The sequence below is a fragment of the Myotis myotis genome, unplaced genomic scaffold, assembly GCF_014108235.1.
Source record: "Myotis myotis isolate mMyoMyo1 unplaced genomic scaffold, mMyoMyo1.p scaffold_m19_p_5, whole genome shotgun sequence".
In the NCBI taxonomy this organism is placed as follows: Eukaryota; Metazoa; Chordata; class Mammalia; order Chiroptera; family Vespertilionidae; genus Myotis; species Myotis myotis.
In genome coordinates, this window is record NW_023416357.1 from 71,461,933 (window position 1) to 71,474,043 (window position 12,111).

A 12,111-nucleotide genomic window follows, 5' to 3' on the forward strand; every position below is an offset into this window, starting at 1 on the left:
GAGCTGATGAATTTCTTATGATTAGAGGGTATTGTTCCATCATTTTTCAGTATAATTCCTGGAATGATGACCTCCTCAGGTCCCTTCTAACTATAAAAAGGTTGTGTTAAACTTTTTAAGTGTTTTGAAGTTTTCCAAAGAAACCCCTGAATTACATAAATAATGGGTTATAACTATAAATGGTTGGTTAACCTTTTTTTTCTTTGTTTTTAAGGAAACATCAGAACCAGTATTTCCTAGCTCTCTATCAGAGCAAACCTCAGTACCTCTCCTCTTTGCTTGTACGGCCAGTGCCAAAACAGTAGTTGCCAATCCATTATTGCACCTTAGTAATCTAACACATGATATTCTACATGCCATAATAAACTTTGATTCACCACCCCATCCAGATATCCAAAGCAATAAAGTAAGTGTGCTTGGTTTCAGTCTTTTAATTATACTACAATAAAACTAAAAGATAAGTGTTAGGGTTTTAAAAAATGATTTTAAACATCAGAATATACATGGTGATTGTTACATTACCAAGTTTATCAAAGAAAACTTCTGGTTGTAGCCCAGGTTCATCTTACTTGTGTTACTTATACCCACTAGAGTATTTTAATTTTTAATCCAATGCTAGTTACTAAGTCTTATTTAGCCATTTTATTAAGATAAGAGTAATTGCAGTAATATGCAGATACGTGATTTCTTTAGCAGTACACTTAGTCAAAAAGCTGATTGTTTTTTAGATATAGAGACTTAATATTATGGTGTGAAGTTACTAATGTCTATGTAAAGGTTTTCTTTGTTAATATGAAAAGATTACATATTTTCAGGACAATGTGAAGTATTTTGTCCCAGTCAATCCTCTAGGGCAGTGGTCGGCAAACTCATTAGTCAACAGAGCCAAATATCAACAATATGATGATTGAAATTTCTTTTGAGAGCCAAATTTTTTAAACTTAAACTATATAGGTAGGTACATTGTTAATAACTTAATTAGGGTACTCCTAAGGCTTAGGAAGAGCCACACTCAAGGGGCCAAAGAGCCGCATGTGGCTCGCGAGCCACAGTTTGCTGACCACAGATCTAGGATGACTTCAGATTTCTATTGGTAAGCAGAGTGTTTGCAGGGCTGACAGAGAATCTGGGTCATACATTTTTCATCTTCCAACAGGCAAGCATAGCACATTATTCTGGGTTCTCTAGAAAAATAGAACCAATAAGGGCTGTGTGTGCGTGTGTAAAGAGCTTTATTATAAGCAATTGGCTCACATGATTATGGAGGCTGAGAAGTCCAAAGATGTACATTTGACAAGCTGGAGTCCCAGGAGAGCTGATCATGTAGTTCCAGTCCTAGTCTGAAGTCCTGAGAACCAGGATAGCTGGTAATGTAAATTCCAGTTGAAAGCTACCAGGCTTGAGACCCAAGAAGAGCCAGTATTTCAGTTCTAATTCAAAGGCAGGGCCTGAGCCAGTTTGGCTCAGTGGATGGAGTGTTGGCCTGGGGACTGAAGGATCCGGGTTTCAGTTCTGGTCAAGGGCATGTACCTCGGTTGCAGGCTCCTGTCGGCCCGGGCCCTGGTAGGGACACATACAGGAGGCAACCAATCGACGTGTTTCACATCGATATTTCTCTTTGTCTTTCCCTCTCCCACTCTCTAAAAATCAATGGAAAAATATCCTAGGGTGAAGATTAAAAAAAAAAAAATCAGGAAAGACTCAAGATTCACCTCAATGCAACCAGGCAGAATTCCCTCATTCTCTACTTTTTTTGTTCTATTCAGGTCTTCCAGTTGATTGGATGAGGCCTTCCCCTATCTGCTTTGCTTAGTGTTCCAATTCAAGTGGTAATCTCCCCAAATCACCCTAACAGATGCACCTAGAATAATGTTTGACCAAATATCTGGGCACCTGAAGACCTGGTCATGTTCACATATAAAATTAACAATCACATCTAGGTTATTTCATATCATGATTGCAGGAGGGGTTTTTTTGTTGTTGTTTTAAGTATTTTTTTATTGATTTCAGAGAGGAAGAGAGAGGGAGAGAGAGATAGAAACATCAATAATGAGAGAGGATCACTGATCTGCTGCCTCCTGTATGCCCCGAACTGGGGATCGAGCCTGCAACCTGGGCATGTGCCCTGACCAGGAATCTAACCATGACCTCCTGGTTAATAGGTCAGTGTTCAACCACTGAGCCATGATGGCTGGTCTGGTTGCAGGAGTTTTAAAAGCAGCAAGAATTTGCAAGCCTTTAGAGGACTAGGTTCAGAATTCACACATGACTTCTGCTGTATCCTCCTGGTCCAAGCAAGTTAGAAGGCCAGTCCAGATTCAATAAGTGGGGAAACGGGCTCCACATTTTGATTGGAGAAGCTGGAAAATATTCTATCATTTTCACAATCTTCCACACATGGTCTTTGCTGTCTTAATTTTATATGATGATATTCATAATTTTAATTAATACTACATGTCTTGCTGGTAATTGAAGTAGAAATAGCAATGAGATTTTAATCCATTTTTTATCAGCTTAAAAGACTGTCATACCTTCTTAATTAGATCAAGAACTTAGTCTTTTAATAGTTGTCTAGTCTACTTTCTTACCTAGGTTACATTTCTTCATCCTCAGATCTACTTCTATTATTTCTCATCATGCCATGTGTAGAACCTCTTGCCCAATACAAATGTTTCCCTTTAATTGCTGTGGTTCATACCTTCTTTCTCTTAAATTTCTCTTTCTTTAAATTGTTTGCTTTCTGTAGTCACTAGAATATGTGGTAGCATATTCTTCAATGACCTACCTGTCAGTAGGTGAACTGTCTTTTATCAGGCTCTGCTTTTTTATATTTTGGTTGAGGAAGAAGCAGGTTGAACCCTAAAGGGTTTGCTTTTGATACATGGTTCATGCACTACCGAATAGCTGGCATCTGTTCCCATTTGCTCTTAAAATAGAATATAGGTAGCAGGTATGTGTTTTATAATTTCTATCGAAGGCCTCAGTGTTTTTTCTTTATCTGTAGTGAGGCTTCAGAAGGTAGAGATTAGTGTTTAGGAGAAAAAATAGTTTATAAGGGCAAAATCATTTTTTCATCTTTTAAAAATGCTGATTATGTTAGGTCTTGAAAAAAGTTACATTGCATACTTAAAGTAATTTTGGTGTTTGTTTTTTCTCCTCCAGGTATATGTAATGCATACTCTAGCAGCCTCACTTTCTGCTTGTATATATCAGTGCCTTTGTGGTAGTCATAACTACAGGTAAATATCTTTGTGAAATTTTAAAATGTGTGCAGCAAACTGATGAGTTTTCAGAATATATATGCTCTTGCTTTGAAAAAACTGTATACAGCACTATACTTCAAATAATGCAAAAAGCATATGGTTGAAGTGTTGAGTCCTTTTTTTTTCATCTTTGAAATTTTAACTTGTGCCTTTATGGCAAATGAATCTCAAGTAAACCCTTGTCAACATAACTTACTTTATAGCCTTTTATTGATCAGTGCCTAAAGCCAGACATCATGATAAGCACTGAGGTAAGTTCTCCTTCCTTAAGGTAACTGTAGTTTGTTACTAATAAATGTGAATGAATAAATGATATATAGTATGGCATAGTACTTAAATGATAAGTACTATAATATGATGGATAGTACAGAGGAAGGAGTGACTGACTTGGAATCAGGAAAATTTTTACAGAAGAATTGATGCTTATTTTGTTGATGATTTTTCCTCTTTAAGTCCTAAGTTTTCACTGTAATTCATCTAGGCTTTAAAAAAATATTGTTTAACACTCAGGGGTCTTTCTATATCTTTCTTTAGTTCTTTTCCTTTCCTATTAGACAGATATTAGAACTTATGGGTTCCTCTTATTTTTCTTTTAGCTTTCACTTGTTCTTTTTTTTTAATTTTATTTTTTATTACTTTCTCTTTTTTTCCTTTGTTTTCCTGTTTTTGTTTGTTGCTTTATTTTCTATTTCTTTTCACATTATTTTTCCATCACTCTATTTTAGTTTATTTTTATTTGCTATTTTATACCATTTTTGAAGTCAAATTTTTTGTAAATTTATTATTTTTTTTCTCGTTCTCTTTCCTCTTATCCACCCAACCCCTTTCTACTTCCTCTATACTGAACTGAGATCCTCCCCATATTCATCCAACTTTTAACCTTATCTTCTATATATAAGCTCAGCATCTACAGATTCTGCCCCCACCCTCTTTGCTGGGGGTTTGTATTTTTTTTTTATTTTTTTAATTATAATTATTTCTGTTTGTTTGTTTATGTATTGGTTCTGTGGTGTTTTCCCCATATATATATATATATATATATAATATCCTTTTCTTCTTCTTTTCTCTCCTATCTTTTTCACTCTCTTCGATATCATTTATGCTCTCTTTTCTCGCCCCTAATTTTGTTTCCTCAGTTGGTCACTTATAGTAGGGTTATTATTGTCGTGAGTACATTCGTGCTTTGGTCCCTTTGTGTTGTGTCTTGTCGAGGTGAATTTTATCCTGTCTGGCAGCTTTTACTTGTTTCTTACCTTTATTTCTTTTTGCTGCTTTTCAGGAGAAATCTTAGCTTCATTTTCTAGACACTAATTCATTCTTCAGCAACATCTTATCTTTTATTAAGTCTAAGTGTTTAATTTTTTAAGACCTCTGTTGATTTTAATAGCAATATTTATTATAACTTATTGCCTTTATTTATTGATTTTTGTTTAACCTGTCTGAAGATAAAGCATTTTTCTTAATGTTCTGATAAGTCTGCTTCCTCAGGTGCAGGTCTTTCACTGAGTTTTTTGTCTCTTACATGATGCCAGCCTTCCTTGGTACTGATTTTATTTTAGTCTGTTTATGTTATAAATTATGTGAATTTTCCCATGGGTAATCTTAGCTTACTACTCTGGTTATGTGTTTCTAGGTTTGCTTTAACTTGATTTTTTTTTTTTACTCTGATCCTCCAAGAGTTCATTTTCTCGTTATTAAGTATAACTTTACTTTCACCAACATATTTTTATCTTTCTTATATCCATTTGCTGTAATGGGATTTTTTTGTTGTTACTCTGCCATCTTGTACTTGGAAACTAAAGCAAGAGAAACTATTTACAAATGCATCAAAATGCTATCATTAATAAGACTTACTAATCAGACTAGGTCTAAACAATTAAATGTTCTTTATAAATGTCATATTCCTTTACTTAATGCACAATACCGAAATTTGACAGGTTAGCAAAATGTTATGTATTTTAAAAAACTTAAATTTTTCTGTTATATTTCATAGTCTGTGTCAAGCTGCAAGTTATTTTGTTCATTCATCTGTTTAAAGTGCCATTTACTTGGGGAAGCTTACCCTGAATTCCCAAATTATGTGAAATTCTGTCTTTTGCTTTCATGGCACTGTATTGTATAGATTTTGTCTTTAAAAACATTGTGGTAAAATTATTTGTGTCTGATTTCCCTATCAGGCTGTAAATTTCATGAGAGACACGCACCATGTTTTTTATTATATGCCTGGAACTTGGTGCATATACTTGAAGTAATCTAACCTGATGTAGGATAGACTAGCCATTAAATATTAAATTAAACCTAAATTGACTTCGTTTTCAGCCAAATAACCTTGTTTTAAAGTGTAATGTATAAGCTTGCTATTTGTGGTCAATAGTAATTCAGTTTTCTCATTTGTACATATTCTATGTCTTCACTAAATAAACTTAAAACCTATCACATGTTTTAATTTAAAAAATTTGTATATTTATAATTAAAGGATACTTTATTTTAATATAGCACTTGACTATAGAATATAGTGTAGATGTAATAGTAGTATAACTGATAACAAAAATTTATACTTAAGGTACCCTAGAAGTTAGATCTAAAACATGGAATATTTTGTGAAAATCATTTTAGATCTGTATATTATTGTTGTTGTTATTGTGGGCCATTGTAGATTACTATTACTTAAATGTTTTCTTCTCTTAGCTCATTTCAAACAAATCAGTTTACTGGAATGGTGTATCAGACAGTACTGCTTCCCCATCGGCATTCTTTGAAAACAGGAAGCTTAGATGAAGCAATAACTCCTAATACATCACCAGCTCAGTGGCCAGGTATAAATAATTTATATGTGTATGAGTTTTTCTTAGCTTGAATTTAATCAGATGAGGAAAAATTAGGTTTGGTTGGGTTTTGCTATATGATAACCATTATTAGATATTTTTTAGAACTGATACCAGTTCAGCATTCTCCACTCATTACAAATTATGCAGTTACTTAATTTTAGTATTTACTTCATCATATTAAAGTAACTCAAATGTTTTGTTATATTACTTTTTATAATTTTGCAGAAAAATATTTATCATAGCAATTATATTTTATCTATCATATTTGTTTTTTTTATTTTCTAATATATTTTCACTAATTTCAGAGAGGAAGGGAGAGGGAGAGAGAGATAAAAGCATCAATGATGAGAGAGAATCATTGATCGGCTGCCTCCTGCATGCCTCCTACTGGGGATGGAGCCTGTATCCTTGGCATGTGCCCTGACTGGAAATCGAACCATGACCTCCTGGTTCATAGGTCGATGCTTAACCACTAACCCACACCAGCTGGGCTGTTTTTTTTTTTTTTGAATTTTTTTTCAATCCTCACCCAAGGAGTGAGGATATTTTTTCACTGACTTTTTTTAGAGAGGTGGAAGGAAAGGAGGAAGGGGAGAAAGAGAGGAGAGAGAACAACATTGATGCGAGACACATCGATTGGTTGCCTCCTGCATGCACCCTTGGGTGGGTGGTGGGTGGGTGGGGGGAGCATGGAATTGAACCTGAAACCCAGTGTATGCCCTTGACCTGAGAATTGAACCTGGAAATCTTACCTGTGACCCTCCAGTGAGCAGGCCTACACTCTAACCACAGAGCTATGCCAGCCAGTGCTTATCTATCATATTTGAATCAGATTACAGATTTTTAGTGTTTCTCTAAATTGAATGAAAGCTCAGAATTATGCATTAACCAATAGTGACCTCTACTCATCTATGAATTTAGAGAAGAAAATGTTTTAATCCTAATGTAATAAAGTTTTTTTAAAAATTAGAAAATGTAGTTAATTTTTTATTTTTAAAATTTATCGTCAGTGGTATGTGTTTGTTGTTTTTCTAGGAATAACTTCTCTAATTCGACTTTTGAATTCTTCTGGTGAGGAAGCCCAGTCAGGGCTTACAATTTTGCTCTGTGAGATTCTCACAGCAGTGTATCTTAGTCTCTTCATCCATGGCTTGGCAACACATTCTAGTAATGAACTATTTCGGATTGTGGCACATCCTCTAAATGAAAAAATGTGGTCTGCTGTATTTGGTGGAGGTGCATGTCTTTCCAGCAAAGAACAGACACACTCAAAAGCATTACCCGGTTAGTTTTTTATTTGTTTTATCTGTTGTTGTTCATTAAAGACTGAGGCTTCATTTATTTATCAGAATGGTAACTTTGTCAAATGTAAATACATTTCAATTTACTTATAGAAAGATCTTGATACAGACCATATTCTTAAATTCTGAACCAATATTTTTATAGTGAAAATGCATTATAAAGTTACTGGTGCAATTTCAAACTTTAAGATACTCATGTACCAGTGATTAGGACTATCTAATGTAATTTTCTTTGATCTTTTACTATTGAAATTTTCATTTGTTGAAATAATGCATAACATTGGTTTTTGTTCTATCCCAAATACAGATTCTCTCTTCTTTCTTTGGCAGGAAGGCACTTTGCTATGCCTAGCCCCCACCAGGTAGTGGTATTCTCCATGGAATGTGTGGGCTTTTCCAAAGCTTTTTCAGCCATCAGTTCTCATAGCCCTCCCAGTCTTGCAGGCAAGATATTAGCTTTAGAAATAGGCTTCTACAGTCCAGCTTGCTTTGTGTTGTTTTGGAGGGGTTTGGGGTACAGTGGGCCAGTTTTGTTTTGTTTGGCACTTACTGTAGAAAATTGAAAATTTATTTTAAGCAAGCCATATTTTTGATTTAAAAAATGATTAGCATATTTGAAAATCATTTCTGCATTTTTATTCTTTTTAAAATTCTTTATTTTGATGTTTTCTATCCCTTACACTTTAACATATTTTTAATGTGTAGAGATAAAGAAATGTCACTGCTAATCATGCCAAATCGAACTATGGCTTGAAATAATAGGAAAAATTTTCAGATGACGCTGCTTCATGTTTTGCATATTATGATTCTGGACATTAGGGGTTTTGGATTTCTAAGTGTTCCATAATACTATGAAAAGTAAATATTTTAAACAATTGTATCCTCTTTTACGAACTTTCTAAAATTGAAACTGTATGTGTTTATTTAAAGATAGAAACACCACACTTTCTTGACTTGAAAAGAATCTTCATAATGCTTCTGCCTTTTTAAAAAGTTTTCTTTTTGTAATTTATTAGCCCATATGTGATAATATTGCTTTTAAATTTAAAAAAATATTCTTTCATAACTTTTATAATTTTTAAAGAAATTATCCTGCTTTATTTTTTGATATGGATAAAAAAGAAAGAAAAGACTAACTTAAAAGTCTAATAGGGAGTAATATTTATAGCTCTATTGAGATTAGTATTAAATAAATAATTGGCAGATTAATTTTTGCACTGTTTTTAGTGTGTTGTGAGAGAAAAGCATTTGTTAAGACTGATCTTATTAATGTGAAATGTTAAAAAGGGATAAGTTTTTACTATGGAATATCCATATACCTGTAAAAATTAAAAATGCATTCTTACTGGCTAGGTATTAGGTCTCAGTTCCAACCATTTTTGCTGAACACAGACATATAAAAAACCTTCCTAAAAGCCCAGGTTGTTCTTTGTTTAGCCATTCAGATTTGTTTCTAGACAGAAATATCATTACATAAATTATCTTTCAAGTTCACCCTACCATAAATACTGTCATAAATTATATCCCACCACTGGCAGGCAAATAATATAGAATACTTAAAACATGGTTCACTTAGTGGTAGAGCTGGTTGTAGCCACATCTAGGTTATGTGATGCTCATCTGTTTTTGAGAACCCACAAACTATTCTGAATACAACAATAACTAAAGCAACTAAAGCAGCGTTTATAGAAGACACGAATTACATGATTCACCAGTTTGCTAACCAAAAAATAGGGGTACTCACTGAATGGTGAAGCCAAAGGCCTAATGGCCCCAAAGCTGATCTAGCTTGAGAAGGAGTGGGTAGAAAAAGAAAGAAAGACGTAGAAAAACAGAGATAAAGGGGGAAGAGGTAAAAACAGTAGAGAGTAATTAGAAGCAACAGTCCAGTGAAGCAGAATCAACTGACAGTTGGAGAGAGAAAATCTGAGAACAGAAAGTCAACCAAAACTAGAAACAAGTAGGAGTGCCTTTCAACATAAGGCAGAGTTCTGAAATCTCCATTTTTGAAGGCAATATTATGTTCTGAAAACTCACCAACTGAAGCAGCACAGCAGCCTGATACACTTTAGGTTGTAAGTAAGCAGTCATGCAGGTTTGAATTACTGTTAAACATAATTATAATATCCCAAGAGTCTAATTGTCCATACATTCAGTATACATTGTTGACCAAGGGTATAAAATAATGTGCTTTAGAAAAATTGCCCTGAGTGCAGCCAAAATTAATACATATGGAGTATATTTTTTAATTTTTACTATACAAATTTGGCCGAAGGAAAACTGACAAGTCTATAGAGCAGTGGTTCTCAACCTTGGCTGCACATTAGAATTACCTGGGACAGAAATCAGGATTTTAAAAAGATTCTCAGGTGATCCTAATGTGCAGCCAAGGTTGAGAACCACTGCTATAGAGTATTTCATTTTCCTGACAGCTTAATCAGTGTCAAAGTATGGTATATTCAAAACGAAATAAATGCTTGGAACCCCTAAAAATCTGTGTTTTAATAAATTTGGTACTATGAGAGTAATTTAAAAGTCACTATTTTCTTGTTCTGGTATAAATCTTTATTTTAATTTTCTTTGAAATAATGGTCTCATAAACTAAATTACATTTCTAGAGAATGTTTATTACAGTCAGTGTACTAATTCTTTTAGTGACTTAAAATTTAATTATGACATACACTTTGTAATATAAGACAATGATAGATGATTTTAATTAGATGTTAGCTTGGCAGACAAAATTCTTAACCAACATGTTAATGTATATATATCAGTAGTGTATTTTTAAAATAAGTTTAATTTGCTTTGTGGACTTCAGTTATATGTTAATGAAGGATTTATTATTTTCTAATTAATTAAAATTATAGTGCAGGTATATGTTCATGGAGTTTAAAGTAGACCATCAACTGAGCAATAAAAATTTTCAAAAAATTACCTTTTTCTGCTAACAGTTAGAAATCCATACTTTTGCTTTTCATTGCATATTTTATAGCAAATAAAAATATTTAAAGATTTTTTTGTTTTGTTATAATATTTGAAATTAACAAGAATTGTGAATTGTTTATCTTGATAAATTTATAGTAATGATTTTTAATGTCTCCAGATTGAGAATGAAATATAAAATGAGTATTTGTGGTAAGCATGTTATTTTTTTCATTTTTACCACAAAACTGCTAATGATGTTCTAGATATTTTAAAGTATATTTTTGGTATTTGGTTATTTATACTAAGTACAGATCAGAAAATACAGATGTTTTGCTTTTTCCCATTTTATTTGTATTAAATAAAAGTTGTGTATTTAGTATTTAATGATTGTATATCCTATCTAATAAAAGAGTAATATGTAAATTAACCACCACTCCATGACAAAAGATGGCGGTGCCCATAGTGGCCGGTGTGGGACTCTGGCGGCGTCGCCTAGCTGCACGGAGGGAGAGGAGGGGCCTCGGGCCGGAGGCCAGGATGAGGGACACTGGCGTCGTTGCAGGCTGGGCTGAGGGGACCCTCTCCTCCCATGCACAAATTTCGTGCACCAGGCTTCTAGTTTACAATATAAAATGAAATCAACTATTGAAAATATAGTTGAATATGCCAAACACTTCTAATTATCTGATGCACTGCAAAATAACTAGTTTTACTAGGAAAGGGAATATATTTTTTGGTTAGAATCCTTGGACAGACTTTTCTATAAGGGCCATATGGTATAAATTTTAAAGTTTAAAAAGCATTCGATTCATTTCATAACTACAGGGGAAGGCACATACTTAGATAATAAAGGTAGAGAAAGCATAGAAGGTTAAAAAAACACTAAGACATACACATGTGTAAAATTTTACAGATAAATTTTTTTTTATGAAACATCTCAGCTCTTACCTAGACTCCCTCATTCTTACTGAAATTAAGCATGTGATCTCTATGTCCAATCCCATTTTCTAATATATTCTGGCAGTCCTAAGTACTGCAGCAAAATAGCTTTAATGTATTTTCTGTATTATAAATTTTTAATGTGGTCAAAAACATAAAATATACTATCTTAACTATTTGTGTACAGTTCAGTAGTAATAAGTACTTTCACATTGCTGTGAAACAACTCTCCAGAACTTTTTCATTTTACAAATTTGAAACTTTATACCCATTAAACAACTTCCCCTTTTCCCTTTTACCATCCTTTGGTAACCACCATTCTACTTTCTGTTTCCATGAATTTGACTATTTTTGTTACTTCATATAGGGGAGTCTTACAGTATTTGTCTTTTTGTGATTGTCTTTTTGCACTTAGCATAATGTCCTCAAGGTTCATCTGTGTTTTAACATGTGGCAGGATTTCCTTCCTTTGTACACCTGAATAATATTTCGTTGTATAGACAGGGTGGTGCAAAAGTAGGTTTACATTTGTGAGTACATGAAACACAGTTTATTGTTATTTATAATTATTATATTATTTTTCATACAAACAACTATAAACCTACTTTACCCCACCCTGTATATACTCCATTCAAATTTTTAATAAGTCTGTTGAGTTTTAGCTGAAATCCTATAGACAGAACCATATTGTAGCCGCAGGGTGATTGAAAAGTAGCACTCGAGGGCAGTTATCTCCAGATTTTTTTAATTGCATAACCCTATCCTTGAAACATGCTTGAGCAAAACCCCAAGATATGTACATTATTTATCTATAAATAACATGTACTGTTGTTGATCCAGATAGTAAACAGTGAC

General features: G+C 33.5%; 1 protein-coding gene across 13 annotated transcripts in view; it reads left to right on the forward strand.

Annotated features, from left to right (window-relative positions):
- Window positions 1-12,111, forward strand: part of DMXL1 (Dmx like 1) — a 162,405-nt gene that overhangs the window by 87,854 nt on the left and 62,440 nt on the right. For 12 of the 13 annotated variants that reach the window (XM_036310685.1, XM_036310684.1, XM_036310674.1 and 9 more), the window contains 4 exons: window positions 215-406; window positions 3,163-3,239; window positions 5,952-6,079; window positions 7,127-7,375. In XM_036310685.1, coding sequence (XP_036166578.1) covers window positions 215-406; window positions 3,163-3,239; window positions 5,952-6,079; window positions 7,127-7,375 — 646 coding nt within the window. Of the gene's footprint in view, window positions 1-214; window positions 407-3,162; window positions 3,240-5,951; window positions 6,080-7,126; window positions 7,376-7,722; window positions 7,837-12,111 lie in introns of all 13 variants that reach the window. The other variant, XM_036310686.1, reaches the window with a different exon arrangement.